The 18,562-nt window shown below is 38.5% G+C and overlaps 2 protein-coding genes across 6 annotated transcripts in view; one reads left to right on the forward strand and one right to left on the reverse strand.

The window, feature by feature from the left end:
* EXD1 (exonuclease 3'-5' domain containing 1) overlaps positions 1 to 4,886 on the reverse strand; it is a 331,232-nt gene extending 326,346 nt beyond the window's left edge. For 2 of the 5 annotated variants that reach the window (XR_012478119.1, XM_074235126.1), the window contains exon 1: positions 1,008 to 4,885. Coding sequence is in view for 1 of the 5 variants with exons in the window: in XM_074235126.1 (XP_074091227.1) it covers positions 1,008 to 1,140 (133 nt within the window). In the remaining 4 variants the exon portion in view is untranslated. Of the gene's footprint in view, positions 1 to 1,007 lie in introns of all 5 variants that reach the window. The other 3 variants (XR_012478121.1, XR_012478120.1, XR_012478122.1) reach the window with 3 other exon arrangements.
* CHP1 (calcineurin like EF-hand protein 1) overlaps positions 4,788 to 18,562 on the forward strand; it is a 43,293-nt gene continuing 29,518 nt past the window's right edge. The window contains exons 1-2 of the mRNA XM_074235127.1: positions 4,788 to 5,056; positions 15,636 to 15,708. Of these exons, the coding sequence (XP_074091228.1) occupies positions 4,990 to 5,056; positions 15,636 to 15,708 (140 nt within the window). The 5' untranslated portion in view covers positions 4,788 to 4,989. The remainder of the gene's footprint in view (positions 5,057 to 15,635; positions 15,709 to 18,562) is intronic.

The following is an 18,562-nucleotide window of genomic DNA, read 5'->3' on the forward strand; positions in this document are numbered from 1 at the left end:
AATTCAGTTTCATTCTAAGTGGAGAAAAGTTCTCTAGAGGAAGCATCTTGGAAAGTGCCCTAAAATAGTTACTATCCTTAATAGTAGGTGTTTGCATACAAAATATATTCACATGCAATAGTTATTTGAAAACTAATTTCTAGAATCTCTGTGACAGACTATACAAGGAAGTACCTTTCACACACAATGATAAAGAGTAAATGTTTCCCAAATGGCTAAGAATAGTCAAGGAATAAACCAGATTGAATTAGACTTTAGGGATTTAGCAACTTACTAAGTAATTGCCTGGATATGTCCTTTAACTAGTTGAGTAAACCTGGTCAAGTCAATATCTCTTCATTTACATTGGGAATTGTACTATTATTTCTAAGATTCCCAAATTCACTTTTTGATTCTGTGAATTTAACATTCTATGCCAAGGCTGTTCAAAATGCAACTACCTGTGCATTTAGTGAAGCCAAGCTACTGTAGAGTTCTCATTAAAATGGTAAATCAAAATATATTGCCATTTTAGTTTAGTTCAATAAAAACTTTTAAAAGTAAGGCTGAGGGGTGGCTAGGTGGTACAGTGGATAGAGCACTAGTCCTGGAGTCAGGAATACCTGAGTTCAAATTCGACCTCAGACACTTAATAATTACCTAGCTGTGTGGCCTTGACCAAGCCACTTAAACCCCATTTGCCTTGCAAAAACCTAAAAAAAAAAAAGTAAGACTGGATAGCCCTATTCTAAGCAAATTAATGTCAATTGGAATAAATTTTTTCCCTTTAATGGGGAAAAAAAGGAATATAGAAATATAGGTAAAAAGCTTATAGAGTTATGGGCTGTTGAACAAAACATTATCTGCTACAATGCTCCTGTATTGAGAAAAGGACATCTAACCTTTCAATTTCCCTCAAACTAGAGAATGCCTCAATTTCCAAATGACTATAATGGTATCACCTAATCCTCCATAATGGTTCACTTAAGAGAACAGTAAGTAAAAGACTAAAAACAACAAAATAAGACCTTTTTTCAGGACAATAATCTTGCTAGGATCCACATGTTGAAGCACTCCCTGGAAGATGCCACAGACTAAAGTGATTTTCACCCTTCTTCCCAAAATCTGGTTTAAGAAATGGTAATCACTGCTGGGATCCATCCTGTTTGATACTAAAAATAAGCCTTCAAGTTTTCAGCTTCCCTAAATTTCTAAGCAGTTGAAAATCAAAAAGAAAATGTGATAAGTTTTTCTTTTCTCAAACCTGAAAGACAAAGAAAAGAAAGAATTATAAATTTGCAACAGTTATTAATCATATGCCCAAACACTATACTATGGGCTTTCTCAGGAAGTACATAATGAATAGTTCTTTGTAAGACGTATACAATCAAGGGGTGGCTAGGTGGCGTGGTGGATAGAGCACTGGCCCTGGAGTCACCTGAGTTCAAATTTGACCCCAGACACTTAATAATTACCTAGCTGTGTGGCCTTGAGCAAGTCACTTAACCCCATTTTCCTTACAAAAATCCTAAAAAAAAAGTATACAATCAGAAACATCAACCCAAAGTCAGATCCAAAGAATTATAGGAAAATTTGTTTCCTTAACTAAAAGGTCAGATAGTACCTAAAGGCAATTTCATATGTCTAAAGAGTACTCCTTAAACAAAATAAATAGGAAAAAGCCCACATGGGTGAATTGTTGTTGAAACACTATTAGTTTCTGTTTATTCATTCTGACATTTAAACAATATAACTACATTGTATCTATTTGGAGAAATAAGTGGGTATCTCTTAATCAAATATAGAGAGTCAGGAGTTTGGAGAATGCTGAATGAATGCTAACACTGAACACAGAACATTACATTCTACCCAGTATAACAGCACAATCTCTAAGTCTTATATGTCAAAATATATCACAAGCACAAAGCAAAACTAAGGATCATAATCTTCAAGCAATTTTTAAATTCTATTCTAAATGGGTAAGATTTACAAATGATGGAAATAAAAAAAAACTGGAGAAAACTGATTCTAATAAAAGAGAAGACAAAAATGCAGTTCCCTCCTTTTATTTGATCTGTTCCAAAACTTTAAAACCACAATAGGTTTTTTCAATTATATATTTTATCATTATATTACATTCACATGGAATAATTTTTTTTTTTTGCAAGGCAAATGGGTTAACCCATTTGTGGTTTGTCCAAGGCCACACAGCTAGGTAATTATTAAGTGTCTGGGGTCAAATTTGAACTCGGGGACTCCTGACTCCAGGGCCGGTGCTCTATCCACTGTGCCATCTAGCCGCCCCACATGGAATAATTTAAACTCAGCACCTTGAAGAAAAGTTCTAGATGTACAAGACAAAGCAAACATATATACTTAATATCAAGTATCTATCATTTTCTTGAGTACTCCCTTCCCCAATGGAGACTACAAACTCCTCCACCTTAGCTGTCTTTTGAAATGTTGAAACTGAAAAATACATTGCCCATGTGCTTTCTCTTCAAGATGATAATCTTATAGTTTGGGGGTAATGTTACTATAACTTTTGTGGCTTGGTGGGGCCTTCCAGGGCTTTGGTACCAGTGGCAGTGAACCTTGAAAAATCTCTTTCACCCCATATCAACAGTGGAATACAAAGGAAAAGATACCTCGAAAAAATTTAAAGTAGTAGCCCACTTTTTTCAACTATATAAGGGAGGGTGGAGCCAAGACAGTGACAAAAGCGGATCCTGTCTTAGGCGCTCTCTCATAAATCTTCAAAACTAAGGACTCTTAACTCAATTTTCGAGAGACAGAACCCACAGAGGGACCCAGTGCAGCAGTTCTCCTACTCAAGGTAACCTGGAAAAGAGCAGAAAGAGGTTGGAGGGGCGACCTGCCAGAGGGGTGGCCTCCCAGAGAGAAGAACTTCAGCCTCCTGGAGGCAGCCCCAGGACCTGGGAGCTGCAGCTCACAGGGGGAGTTTCCTGACCTACACCCTGGGGAGCATCTGGCACCAATTGGGGGAACAGCGGGGGACCTCTGCCAGAGTGAGCACATGAAGCCCAGCCCTCAGGGCATGAGCCCATTGAGCCAAGGGAGGGGAGTGAAGAGAGAGACTGCAGAGCTCTGTCCTCTGCCCCTGGAACAGGACTCTGGGGCTCTGAACACATTTGGATCCTAATCCCAGTCTAGGCCCCCCCATAGAACAGCAGAGGCCCCCCCCACCTCAGCCCTGTGGCAGAGGGGGCCACATATGGTCATTCACAGACCAGGAGGGAGGACAGAGCCTCACACACCGAGACCCTTGTGTGAGTATCCCAAAACCTCAGGAAGCACCCAAAAAACAGGCTTAGGCTGGGGAAATAAGCAAGCAGAGAAAAAAAAGGACCAACATTGAGGAATATTTTGCCTATGAGCCCAAGAAAGATCAAAATACTCAAGTCTGAAGATGAGGAAGCGCAAGTTCCTACATCTAAAGACTCCAAGAAAAACAGAAATTGGGCTCAGGCTATGACAGAGCTCAAAAAAGACTTTGAAAATCAAATGAGGGAGTCAACTATACAAGGTAAAAAATTACTAAGGTTTCAATTATCTAATATTCACAAAAACTTATCAGTTACCTCCAAATGATTTAAAGAATAAGACTGATTAATAGCTTTATATGTAAATATGTACTTCTAAAAATATATGGTCTTTTGGATTTGTTGGTAAGAAGTAAACAGAATTTTAGGAAATATCAAAAATGAAAACCTAAGCTAAATAGAAAGCCACAATCCAAAGCAATCAAGATTTGAATAGGTTAAGGATAGGAGAAAAGATCATAGGATCATGAGTTTAAAGCTGATCATTTTGTAGAGCAATTGTGAACAAGCTTAAAATGCCTAACTTTTCCAAGGCTAACGTGATTTTCCTAGACAACCAAAAAAAAAAATCTGCAAAAATCGGGTTTCTTCAGGGGCCAAAAGGTTGTCTATCACTTTTAAAAAAGATGAAAAACAATAGTGGGGTCACTCTGGGAAGTGAAAAACGACGGGCAGCAAAACGAGTTACTTTTAAGCAACAAAGAAGCTTTCAAAGCCTACTTAGGAAAGCATTTCATTCTTTATTTCATCTGTGAAATAAAGAAAATGGACCTGGAGATTGAGGCCTCAGAAATCCCACCCTTTTCCTAATTACAAGGAAAAAGGACGCTCGTTTCCACCCTGGAGCGAGGCGGGGAGGGGGTGTCCGAGGCCCAGCAGCAAGCAGGCGAGGAGAGCGCGAAGGGGGCGGCCCCGGGGCCCCGGTTCCTCGAAGCCGCGAAGCGCCGGGAGCCCGGGCAGGGCCGGCCTCGGACCGGGGCGCCGCCGGGGCCTTCCGAGGAGCCGGCCCCGACAGACAAGCCGAGAGGCGCCGGAGCGGAGCGGCGGCGTCGGGGCCCGCGCCTCCCCTTCATCCGCCCCAAGGCACAGGCGCCGCCGCCGGCTCGGTTTCCCGCGAGCCAATCAGCGGGCAGCTCCAGGCGCGCGTCCCCGGGGGCGGGGTCAGCGGGAACCAGCCCCGACTCGGGCTTGGCACGCTCTGGGGAAGCGGCCCGGAAGGGGCGGCTTGGCTGGCGGTGGTCCGCGCGCTCCTCGGCCCAGGCCGGCCCGGGGGCCCGTCCGCGGAGGCCTGCCGGGAGCCTCAGACCCTAGGAGGGACGCAGAAGGGGCTGCACTCGCCTCGTCGCGGAGGGCAGCGGGGCCCCGGCTTCCGCGCTCCCCACGGCCCCGGCGTCGGGCATCGCCCCTTTTAGAGCGCCCCCCCCCCCCGGCTGCGGGGGGCGGAGCGTTCCCGCTAAGGAGCCGCTCCGCGATTCGTCCCCGGGGTCGGCGGCCGCCGCTGCTGATTGGCTGACTCGGCCGGGCCGCCCTCGCTCCCGTGCCCGCCCCAGTCCTCCCTCGGGTCGGCCGGAGCCTGTGCCTTTCCCTTCCTGACCCTCTCCCTTCCTCCCCTCTCCCTCCCCCTTCCCGGCCGCCGCCGCCTCGGAGCAGCTCGTCCGTGTCGGCCATGGGTTCCCGGGCCTCCACGTTACTGCGGGACGAGGAGCTGGAGGAGATCAAAAAGGAGACCGGCTGTGAGTCGGGGCGGGGGGAGGGCCGGGCCGGACCCCGGGCCGTGGAGGCGGCGCCGCGCTCCTCCAGCCCCGGGCCGGCCCCGGAGTGCGGACGTGCCCGCTCCCCCGCGCAGGCCCCGGGCCAGCACGGAGCGGGGAGACCTCTGCGGAGCCCCGGCCCGGCGGGCTGGACCTCCTCGGAGGAGACGGCCGGCTTCTGTGACGTTTCCGAGGCGGAACCTCCGCCGGCGCCAGCCGGTGGCCTCCGGAGCTCGCTGCCAGGCGCAAGATGGGCGGCCCCGGAGCCCCGGCCGGGGTGGTGCGCCCCGGAGCCTTTCCTCCCCGCCCCACGCCACCCCGACATCACCTTGTCCACAGGCTCCGTAGTGCGGGGACAAGGGGTCAGGCAGACTGCGTAGCCGCGGCCGGGTTGGCGTGTTCTAGCTGGAAGCGCCTGTAGTCAGTAGATCTCCTCATCCTGGTCTTAGGGCTTTACATTAAATCAAGAATATTAGTAAGGATAGCCGACATTTTTATACCGTTTTAAGATTTTCAAAGTGTTCTACGGAAGGGCCTAGGTGTTGAGGTTAGAGGTCGATGAAGAGAGGCAGTTGTTGGAGAGTGGATGGGTCAGAAAGATACGTGACCGTGAGCCAGGCACGTCACCTTTCTGGGTTTCTTCACCCATTAAAAAAATACATCACCCATAAAATGGAGTGTATGGACCTGTATTGCCCGTTTCAAAGGGTTTTTGTGAGGGGGTAAAATGAAATAACGTATGTTACCGACTTTAAATTGTTATACAAATGTCAGCCATTATTATATGGAGTCCGATTCCTTCCGTGAGGTAGTCTGGTCAGTTATTCTCATTGTCAAGGTGGAGCAACTAGTCAACCTCCTGACCCTTGGGCACACTGCTTTCCTAATCTAAAGTGACACTTGAATCCCAGACACATAAGGAATTTTGACCTTAGAAAGTTTACTCATGACATAACCTATCTAGTAAAATGGATCAGACCACCTGACTTAAGGTTCAGTATTTTTCCCCCCTACTATATGCTTTTTTTTTTAGGTTTTTCCAAGGCAAACAGGGTTAAGTGGCTTGCCCAAGGCCACACAGCTAGGTAATTATTAAGTATCTGAGGTCAGATTTGAACTCATGTACTCCTGACTCCAGGGCCAGTACTTTGTCCACTGTGCCACCTAGCCAATCCCTACTATATACTATTTAAATGAACACTGACTTGAGTTTTTTAAATTAGACCAGTTTGTAGACAGAAGGATTGTTGACCTTTAGTGACATCTGTATTTGTACTGCCTTTAGAACAGTTCCTGAACTTTAATGACATGTATGTAAATCATAGAGAATATGGAATTGCTAGGAATCTAAATGACTGATGGTTCCCTTGGGTTAAGTAAAATACTGTCTTTCACATCCTGACCATAACTTTGTTGCCCAGGTTTTATAGACTCTTAGAGGCAAAAGGGGCTTAGAAGTTAAGTAATCCCATTTCCCACCCATTGTAGGAATTTCATCTTGTACCACATTCTTTTTGTTTTTTTTAATATTTTATTTAGTTTTCCAATTACATTAAAAAATAGTTTTTAAGAATCATTTTTTCGTAAGATTTTGAATTTTACATTTTTCTCCTTCCCTACCTCCCTTGTCAGAAGGCTATATATATAAAACATAGACTATACATGTATAACATGCTAAACATAGATCCATATTAATCATGTCATGAAAGAATTAAATTGAAACAGAAAAAATATTAGAAAAAAACATCTAAAACAATTTTAAAAATTGAAGATAGTAAGCTTTGTAACATTTTCTTAGTCATCCGACTTCTGTTTAAATGCCTCTCTAGAAGAGGAGTATATTAGCTCAGAACCTCAGAGTTCTTGGATCTTGACCAGGAAAGAGCGTAGTTAAATGCTTTTAATTTTCAGTACTCAGTTTGGATTCTTAATTCCTTATTTTTTTTTTATGCATGCTTCTAACTCTAGGGAGAGAAACATAAGGAGTTCTTGAGTGCATTGAGTACTTACATTTATCAGCAATTGCCCTCTGGCCACACTGACAAACAGTTCTTGTCATCATGATATAGGTCTAATGTAAATAAAGAAGCTATATATGGGGAGAGGTTAAACAATCTGTTCTAGTAACTACTTTAATGATATTTGTTAAATAAGTTTCTGTATCTTATGATTCCCAATTTCTCTTAGAATTCCCTCATCCCCAATCATCTGTTGTATGCAAACATGTCAAAATCCTTTTAGAAAATGCTTTCTTTCCTTCTTATCAGAGAATGCCTTCAGCATGAAGGGAATCTAGATGAAGATATGAATTCTAGCTTGCTCTTTGTGAGAGCATGTTGCCAAATACAAACTGATCCCTCAGGCAGCATGTTCGACTTTGAAAACCACAAATTGATATCATGTAGGTGGTATAAACATTTCCCAAATAAATTTTAAAGGGGGGGATCTTGAGTTTGTTACCTCTATGTTAGAGGACCTGCATGATGATACAGGAGTTCAGGACAAAACAACTTACCTAGTTTTGGAGATCAGACTGACAGATGTAAAATCATGAGAGAGCTGTACAAGATTGTTTATATTTCTGCTAAAATTGATACAGTACTCTCATGGGGGTCTGCTCTATGTAGGCAATTAACAAAAATATCCCTATAGAAATTATATGAAACCAAAGAACAAACAGTGCTTAAAATATTCACACATAAAAATCTTAGGAAACAATGCTCTAAATCATTAATAATAAGAGAAATACAAAAGCAAAATATTAAAAAAATTGCTCAAGTTTTACTTCATAACTAGCAAATTAGAAAAGATTATTCAAGATGAGAATAAGTTATGTTGGAGGGATTCTAAAAACACAGAGAAACACATGCACTATTGGTAGAGTTCATTTTGGAAAGCAGTTTGCAACTAATCAAAGAAAATAAAATGTCCATATACTTTGAGCTAGTTTCCATTGCTCGCCATAACTAGGTTAATGATAAAGTCATGTTATAATTATTTATATTAGAACTCTGTGGGGAATGGCTGATATTACTATTGTGTAAAAAATAATGGTTTATTGAATACAGAGAAGCCTGGGAAGACTTAGATGAACATATTTGAAGGGAAGAGAACCAGGGACATAATCGTCACAATGATAACAGTGTAAATGGGAAATTGTCTGCTTATATATGATTTTTTTTTTTTTTTTTGATGAGGAAGAGTTACTATTGTGGCATATCAGTGTTACTCCTCTGCCCTTTCCTCCTACCTTATAGGACTACTCCCTTTCCTAGTTATACATGGATATGATATCTTTTCTCAGTTATGTACAAGTCAAGAACACCCTTGAGATTCTCCTTGCCTATCAGATACTTTAAGATAGTTGAGCACAAATTGAAAACTTGGCATTGGAATTGGAAAACATTTTCTAACATTTCCTTTTCATAAATTTAGTGTTTGAAATTTAGATGACCAGTTTAGCTTACAACTTGAGCAACTGGCATTAGGTAAAATAATTATAAGATTAGTTCAGTATTAACCATTTTAATGGAACTAGAGATCATTTCACTTGCCAGATATGCTTGTGTAAATGCTAATAAATTGATATTTAAGGGGCAGCTAGGTGGCGCAGTAGGTAGAGAGCACTGGCCCTGGAGTCAGGCGTACCTGAGTTCAAATCCAGCCTCAGACACTTAATAATCACCTAGCTGTGTGGCCTTGGGCAAGCTACTTAACCCCACGGCCTTGCAAAAACCTAAAAAAAAAAATTGATATCTAGAATCAAGACAGTGTTGCATAGTGGTTAAAGTTGAACTCAAAAACAAGACATTTAAATCCTGCCTGACAAACACTGGTTATATGACCATTGACAAGTCATTTAATTTCTTAATGCTAATCTAGGCAACTCTTCAAGGTTGAAAAGAAGGTACTCTTGTTTGGGGTAAAGCTTGATCTTTGTACTTTCTAAATTTCATTTATATTGTTATAATCACTGGGTGTATTATTTCCTTAATTGTTTATTTCCTTGCCATCAGTTCACATAAATCATCATTTTTATTGTTTTTTTACAGCATATGTTCCATTGCATTCATGTAATACTTTGTTTAGGTATTACTCCTTGAATGATGGGTGTCTTGTTTGTACCCAGTTCTTGATTGCCAGTAAAAGTACATAGAACTATGTTGGTGTGTGTGGAATTTTGTCATTGATACCCTTGGCATGTGTGCTTAGCGATAGAATCTGAGGGTTAAGGAGTACGGACATTTTGTTCACTTTTTTAGTTCTTTTCAAATTGCTTTCCAGAATGGTTGAACCACAACTCCACTCACAAGGCAATACTTTGTCATCTTTCCAGAACCACTCCCACATGAACTATTGGCACTGTGTGTCATCTTTGTCAGTTTTTTTTTGGATATCAGACAGAAAGCTTAAGAGTTATTTTAATTTGCTTTCTTTTATTATTAGTAATTTCAAGCATTCATTCTTTTGGTTGTTAATAGTATGTAATTCTTTGTAGAACTATTTCATTACCTCTGTATTGACTTTTGTTCTTATACATGTCTGAGTTTTCTCTTTTCTTGGATACTGAATCATTGTTAGAGATTTGATACAAAGATTTTTTTTTCCTTCAGTCTACAGCTTCCCTTATTCTTTTATGTATTCATTTTGTTTGAGCAAAGCTTTTCAATTTCATGTAATCAATATGACCTATTTTAACTCATATAATTGCCTCTATCTCTTGTTTGGTTAAGAATTCATTCATAGTTGTCATAGGTACATGATCTATTTCTCTTCTAATATTTTTATGATGTGATCTTTAATATTCAGGTCATGTATCCATTTTGAATTCAATATGAAATATTTCCCCCTCTTGTATTTTCATTAATTTGCTCCCTCCTTTCTTCTCATAGTACTTCTTGTAGGAATTTGATAAGTAATTGAAATAAATGTAGTTTTCTAGGCTAAATGTACTGTGAAACATACATAATTAAGAGAAAAGTTAACAAGTGTTAAATTACTCGGGCAAATTGTATAATTTCCACCTACCAGTGAAATAAAACTTTGCGCAGTGTTCTGGTTAGGAATTATACTTTTAAGCAAGAATATAAAAATATGAACAATATGAAAAATTACTAATGCAAATAGAATGATAAAGGAGAGAATAATTTAAAGACAATTAGGAAAAAATCTTATTTTTAGGCTGGTGAAATTTTTTTTTTATATGGAGAAACTATAATCAGCAGTTCTATACAATGCTTATATAAGAAAAAGTGAAGCAAAGGGGAATGCTTGTGTGGAGATTCTTATCCTTTCCACCAATAATAAGCTTTTTGTTGACAAAAGTATTTGAATAGTTGAAGAAATAACCTAACTCCATATGTTATCCCCTTTCCACCAAGAATCTCCTTTTTGTTCATGTTAACAAATCAGCACATTTTCATATTAGCAGTGCCTCAGCACTGAGGCACAATTTAAATTTTGGAGCAGCAGAATGGTATGAGTGGAATGCTGAATTTGGAATCAGGAAGAGCTGAATTTATATTTTTGCTCTGAAAACTGCCTATGTAAATGTGGACAAGTCAATCTCAATCTCAGTTTTCTTATTTGTAGAATGGGGAACTATTAAACCATACATAGCATGATTGCCATTTGAGTGGTAAAATTTCAGTACGAGAGGAATTGAGATTTAAGTATTACCTACTTCTTTTATTTGTCTGTTTATTCAGGATAATTGTAGAAATAAAACAGCTTTTATTTTTGTTCTCTATCTTCCTTCCCTTTATTTAACCTCTTTGTACTTTTATATAGACTGCCTCCTGTTATTCCGAGCTGTTTTCATTTCCCTTAAAAGTAACACTGTGCATTCACTTTTCAAAGAGTTTAAGATAATGAAGAATTTATCCTCTTTGACATTCTACTGTTGGATATGTATCCAAGGACATTAGTGATAAAAAGGCTCTATATACTTCCCAAAATATTTATGTAGTAACCGTTTTTGTGCTACCAAAAAACTGGAAACAAAGAAGATGACAATTCTTTGAAAGACAAATGTATACAACAAAATATCCTATAAGAAATGATGGATGTGATTAATACAGAGAAGTGTGGAAAGACATTATGTACTAATACAGAGTGAAGGAAGCAGGACAATATTCACAATTACTTCAACAGTATAACTTGAAAGAAAACAAAACCTGAATTCTGGGAAATGAAAATGACCAAGATTGGTGTCCCCCCCAAAAGATATGAGAAGATATTTCCTCTTGTTCCTTTAGGGTAATAGGAGACCATGGGTATGAAATGCTTTAAATAATATCAGATTCATCATTTTTGTAGAATTTTTTTCTTCAAACTTTATTGCAAGATATGGAACATAAAGAAAAACATAGGGTTTTTTTTTTAAGATAGCAGGAAAGTCCACCATGGCATATTGGCTAATTTTGCTGAATTTTTCATTATAAGTGATGATTCTCTGGAACAGAGTTGGAGAGAGGAATACAGTGGGAAATACATATGTTATAAATGTGTTAAGTCAGGAAGGTTTTCAGTATCCATTTTCTGTCTTGGAATGGGCACAAGATCTGACATCAAAGGACTAGTGTTTTCCCAGTTTAGCCACTTGCAGTTGTATGATCATGACCAAATCTCTGAGCCTAATTTTCTCATTTGTGATATGCGACTAATATTTGGCCTTGCCACTTCTTCATATTATATGTGACACACTTTGTAAGCCTTAAAGTTACTATATTTTATAGTATGAAGTATTTTGTTAGAATAGGTAAAGAAGATATTCTTCCTTCAAAGACCAGGAAATTACCATTTATATTTTATATGTTAAATATTCCCTTTTATGCTTCATAAGAAAGCATAAGAAACTACTGAGGGTCTTCCTTTGATCACCAAGAATGATTTATCTGTCAGGCAATTGTCCTTACCTAATCTAATGACTTCCAAGAGAAAAGAGTTAACAGGAAACACAGTAGGTATTGAGTTGATACCAGTAACTTCCTGAACTTAAGCTCCTTTTAGGGGTGGTTTGGAGTAGTGCCCAAATTCACTCCACCTCTTTTTTACTCTCCTAGGGTGTGCTTTGTGTTCACTGTTAATGTAGACTTGGCAACCAGCTCAAAGAGTAGTATTATCATTTATATCCCCAAAGCCCTTTGTAACAATTTAAATATGAACTGCCTTTGGAATCCAGGAAATAGGTCTCGAATGACACTACATTGGAGAATGTTAAATATTGACTTTTAATTGTGTTAGCCCAGTAGTTCCAGTATCTTGCATATAGTAGGTGTTCATAATATTTGTTGACTATTTGGCTTTGATCCAGTATGAAGTTACCAGTTCAAGGTGTTGGTATCTTTAGAATAAAAATTAACACAATCTTTTAAAATTATGACTTGGTTAGTTGTAAAGGCTAATTGATTTTACATTTTATAGTGAATGTAGGCTACCTTGAAATGAAGACAGTAATTTTAAAAGCTTTATGGAGGTATCTTTCAACTCTGAGGTTTATGCAAAAAAAAAATCTTTTGTTTGTTCAGTTCACCTTCTAAAAGGAAAGCAGCTTGAGATGCTCTCTATTGGATTGGGATGTTATAAGACTGTGTCCTAGTGGCAATTCTAGGACAACTTATGTATACCAAGCATTTATATACCTCAGAATTCTAGAGGGAGTTGAAGGACTAAAAAAGGGAAGACAATAGTGGTAGATAAGCCTTTTTCTGGACTTTATTCAAAAGTGGGGAATTATACCTGACACAATCTATTTCACAGGATTTTTGTGAGAATCAGTTCAAATAATATAGTCTATTCTGGTTTTGCCAGAGGGAGCTGCTATATATGTTTTGATTTAGGTAGAAGGGTATTCTTGCCATCTGGTCCATCCCCTGATCTCTTCAAATTGCTATGCACAAAGAAACCAGCCCATAAGAATAAAAACTAAGGAAATTGTTGGTATCCTGCCATTTATGAATAGCTGTTATTTTGGTATGTCAAATTTCATCCTCACTTTTTTCCTACATTCCCTTATTTCTTATCTTCATTTTCTGGTGGGTTTTTGTTTATTTTGTTTTCTCTTTTTTAATAATATTTCATTTTTTTCCAATTACATGTCAGGACACAAGATATTGAATTCCTTGGTTTTTTTTTCCTTCCTCTCTCCACTCCCCTCTTTGGAAAATGGTAGGCAATTTGATATAAATTATATAGGTGCTGTCTTAAACATAGTCATAATTGTGAAGATAAAAAAACAGATCAAAAGAGGGAAAAATCCAGAAAAAAGAATAAAGCAAATGGAAAAAAAATATGCTTCAATCTGGATTCAGAGTCCATCAATTCTTTATCTGCATACAGATAGCATTTTCCTTTGAGTCCTTTGTACTTGTCTGAGATCATTGGGTTCCTGAGAAGAGCTGACATTCATAGTTGGTCATCTCATATTGTTGCTAGTACTTTGTACTATGTTTTCCTGGTTCTGCTCATTTCACTTGGTATCAGCTCATACAAATCTTTCCAGGTTCTTCTGAGATCTGCCTTTCATCATTTATTATTGCACAATAATATTCCATTACATTCATATCCCATATCTTGTTCAACTATTTCCAAATTCCTCAATTTCCAATATTTTGCCATCACAAAAAGAGTTGCTAATAATTATTTTTGTACATGTAAGTTCTTTTCCCTTTTTTATGATCTCTGGGATAGAGACCTAGTAGTGGCCTTACTGAATCAAAGGGCATACAGTTTGTTTGCCCTTTGGGCTTCGTTTCAATTGCTCTCCAAAATAGCTGGATCAGTTCACAACTCCACTAATACTGTATTAGTGTACAGTTTTCCCAAATCCTCTCCAATTTTGGTCATTTTGCCTTTTTTTGTATGACTAAATAGTCTTAGAACTAATTGTGTCAGCCCTTATTGGCTCCTCCCCAACTCAGTCACCAGTTATGTGTCACTTAGCCTTCCTTGGGACTGTGACAAGGTCCAGGCTTACCACACCCTATTTTCTCCTTTATTTCCCCTACTTTTTCTGCTATCTTATTTCTCTTGCACAAAAACTGAGTGACTCAAAAAGACTATTTTTAGGAATTAGGGGTTTTTTTAAATTTTTTTTTTTTTTTGCAAGGCAAACGGGGTTAAGTGGCTTGCCCAAGGCCACACAGCTAGGTAATTATTAAGTGTCTGAGGTCAAATTTGAATTCAGGTACTCCTGACTCCCGGGCTGGTGCTCTATCCACTGCACTACCTAGCCGCCCCCAGAGTTTATTTTTTTTTAAAGTAACATTTGGGCCCCCTTGGCTAAGAATTTCTATGGGAAAGAGAACCTTTTAGAGAATATTACTATATGACATGTAGATTTTTCAACCTGTGTGTTCAAACCTATAAGCCTGGAACACAATAATTTTTGAGTTAATTTAATAAGTTAAGCTCTTTGGCAACTGAAGTTTTTTTTTTAAAGAAAGATTTTATTTATTTTGAGTTTTACAATTTTTCCCCATTCTTGCTTCCCTCCCCCCATCCCCTACAGAAGGCAGTCTGTTAGTCTTTACATTGTTTCCATGGTATACATTGATCTAAGTTGAATGTGATGAGAGAGATATCATATCCTTAAGGAAGAAAAATAAAGTATAAGAGATAGCAAGGTCAGACAATAAGATAACTTTTTTTTTTCTAAATTGAAGGTAATATCTTTGGTCTTTGTTCAAATTCCACAATTCTTTCTCTGGGTACAGATGGTATTCTCCATCGCAGATACCCCAGAATTGTCCCTGATTGTTGCACTGATGGAATGAGCAAGTCCTTCAAGGTTGATTATCACCCCCCCCCCCCATGTTGCTGTTGAGGTGTACAGTGTTTTTCTGGTTCTTCTCATTTCGCTCAGCATCAGTTCATACAAATCCCTTCATGTTTCCCTGAATTCCCATCCCTCCTGGTTTCTAATAGAATAATAGTGTTCCATGACATACATATACTACAGTTTGTTAAGCCATTCCACAATTGAAGGACATTCATTTAATTTCCAATTCTTTGCTGCCACAAACAGGGCTGCTTTGAATATTTTTGTACAAGTGATGTTTTTACCCTTTTTCATAATCTCTTCAGGGTATAGACCCAGTAGTGGTATTGCTGAATCAAACATGCACATTTTTGTTGCCCTTTGGGTGTAATTCCAAATTGCTCTGCAGAAAGGTTGGATTGAGTTCACAGCTCTCCAACTGAAGTTTTAACACAGAAATTTTAGTTAAGCCCAGTGCTTTTCTTATTTTGTGACCATATCTGATTGCATTTGATTTAGTTTAGATTTTCTAATTCTTTATATTTAAATATCTTTACACATCTGAAAACTTAATTATTAACTGATTTGCCATATGGTGACAAATTAGATGCAAGGAAAAATTTTGAAAAATGAGACACAGTTGTAATTATATCCTAGTGGAATCAGGAAGAACAAGTTTTAACTAGGTCCTAAAATGTTATGCAATTTATTATATTTATTGTTATGTATTTTAGTTTTGTGTTTAATTTTGTGGGTAAGACTCCTGCCACATAAATCTGAATCTCCTTTTGTATTCCTTAGTTTCCCACAGTCAGATCACCCGTCTCTACAGCCGGTTTACCAGCCTGGACAAAGGAGAGAATGGTACTCTCAGGTAAGCATTGTCTTTCTTAATTCTTGGCACACCATTCCCAGGTGTTCTCCATTATAAGGCACGTACTAGAGAGTCATTTATAATACAAAGAACTACCACTCCTTGGACAAAAGAATTGTAGTCTCATTTGATTATCTGTATTCGTCTCACAGTGATCTCCTAAGCATGTTTGGCCAGTGAAATTAGTTAGTAAGAATTACGTGTTTATTGTTTTTGCATTTTCCTTTCTGTTGAATTCAAATATTTATTTGGCTGCTTTTTAATCAACTTCAGGACAAGAAGTATTTGATATGTTGCATGTCTAAATATCAGATAGGCCTGATGGTTAAACTTCCCCACTACAGGCTTTCTGCTTCCCAGAATTGAACTTTTCTCATAGTAATGTAATGTTATCGATCATTTCTTGGTTATTTGTCTTACTGAACTCTAATGTATGAGTATTCCTTCTAGAAGCCATTCATCTTGTTCTAAGCTCTGGGTAAATAACATATAGTGAAATTGGTCTTTTGGGGAGACTGGAACAAAGAATATTATGATTCCTTTGTACCAGATTTCTACACAATCAGTAGAATATAATATGGGATTAGGGAATGCCGAAATAATTTTTAATATTGTAGTCTCTGGAAATAAATATAAGAAAGGAAAAGCCTCATCCATAAGACTACTGGAAAGAATATCCTGATGTCAGAAAAAAATTCTAAGTTCATTAAAACTAAGTTTCAGGGGTGGCTAGGTGGCGCAGTGGATAGAGCACCAGCCCTGGAGTCAGGAGTACTTGAGTTCAAATTTGGCTTAGACACTTAATAATTACCTAGCTGTGTGGCCTTGGGCAAGCCACTTAACTCCGTTTGCCTTAAAACCTGAAAAAAAAAACCCCTAAGTTTCAAGGGGCAGCTAGGTGGCACAGCAGATACAGCACCAGCCCTGGAGTCAGGAGGACCTGAGTTCAAATTTGGCCTCAGACACTTAATACTTAGTTATGTGACCTTGGGTAAATCACTTAACCTCATTGCCTTGCAAAAAAACCCCTAAGTTTCAAAACTTAATACTCATTTTCATGTGAAGATTCAGCAGATCAGAAATTCTGGGTTCAGAAATTCTTCTTTCCCCAAACACAATTTAATAACCTTTTTAATTTTAGAGATTGAGTAGCAATGCTCAATTAAAATTTATGCCACTTTAAAAAAGGCTAGCTTGCTTCAATTTCAAACTAGCTTATTCCTTTTTCCTTCACCAGTTTGTACTGTTCTTAAGTAACAGTAGGAAGATTAGAACCTTTGGTAAAAACCAAACAAGGCAGGTGGTCTCCATTGAAAAGTTTAACCTCTATTTTTTCATCTTAGTATCCCAAGATTTAATGTGTTTGGCTTTTAATTGGGAAAAGAGCTGTAGTCTAGGGAGTAGAATTCACCCAAGTGAGAATGACTTACCATAGCCACCATATGTGTGGTATGCTTCTCCTGTGGGCCTTCTTGTGACCTTGAATCTTATGTGGTTCAGTTCAATTGTGTCTCACATTCATAAAATTTATATTAATCCTTTTTCTATCTTCCATGCTCTTATCTCTTTAAATGAAAGTCAGTATGACAAACTCAGGTTTCAATAACAGGAATTAATGTCATACTTAATCACTATAAAGTGCTGTGTTGAATCCTCTGGACCATCCTAATTGACAGGTTAGAAAACTGAATTTTAAAAGAAATTGAGTGACTTGTCTAAGGCTGGATAGTGTAAGAACTATGACAATACCTTAGTTGCTCTGGCAATGCCATGTCATTTATGAGAAACTACAGAAAACCGTGTTTGATTAGACCAGAGATTTGATAAATCGGAGTCACCTAAAATCTAGAAATAATGATTCAAATCAGATTGTAAAGAGCTTTAAATAATCAAACAGAGAAGTTTCTTCTGCAATTTTACAAGGAGGATGGATTTGCATGAGGAGATTTCAGGCAGGCAGACAAAAGGTTTACAGGAATATATAGAGAAAGTTCTTAAGGATGATTATTGTGGGAACTGTACCAGTGTCTTCCTGGATTAACTATCTTGAGTTTAAATCTTTCCTTTTTGAACAACTTTAAGGGTGCCCTTATGATTTCTCATTATTTAAAAAGCCTACTTAAAGAAGATCATGACAAAAGGGAGGTGCTACCATGACATGCAAATGAATGGTTTTGAGTGAGGGGTACTGTACAAAGTCTCCAGTCTTACTTGCCTTCTAGGTCCAGGAGCCAGATATGGATCAAGACAACTAGAGCTGGCCCTGAATGTGAGACAATTCAGTAAAATGACTTACCTAATGTCACACAATAAGAGTCAAATATCTGAGGCTGGATTTGAACTCCTGTTCTCCTGACTCCAAAGGCAGTGCTCTGTCCACTGTGACACCTAGCTATCCAACCTGAGAGAGGAAGTATGGTAGAAAATAGGTTAAAATTAAAGAAGAGCCAAAAATGATTTCCATATTAGAATCAACTATACAAACCTGGCTTAAAAAAAAATTGGATTCTGAATTCCTCATATAGATCACAAAACTCACATAAAGCCAATATAGTTGACATCACAGGTATTTATATGACCTAAAACAATGTAGCTAATAAATTCTTTTCTTTTTTTTTTAAGTTTTTGTAAGGCAGTGGGGTTGATTGACTTGCCCAAGGTCACACAGTTAGGTAATTATTAAGTGTCTGAGGCTAGATTTGAAATCAGGTTGTCCTGACTCCAAGGCCAGTGCTCTATCCACTGTGCCATCTAATAAATTCTTGACTTACCTTCCGATTATTTATTTTTCATAAGATAGAAGCAACAAGAATCAGTATCATTGATCTAATTTTGACCAAATGTTCATCAGGAA

Source organism: Macrotis lagotis, chromosome 4 (assembly GCF_037893015.1).
Source record: "Macrotis lagotis isolate mMagLag1 chromosome 4, bilby.v1.9.chrom.fasta, whole genome shotgun sequence".
Classification (NCBI taxonomy): domain Eukaryota; kingdom Metazoa; phylum Chordata; class Mammalia; order Peramelemorphia; family Peramelidae; genus Macrotis; species Macrotis lagotis.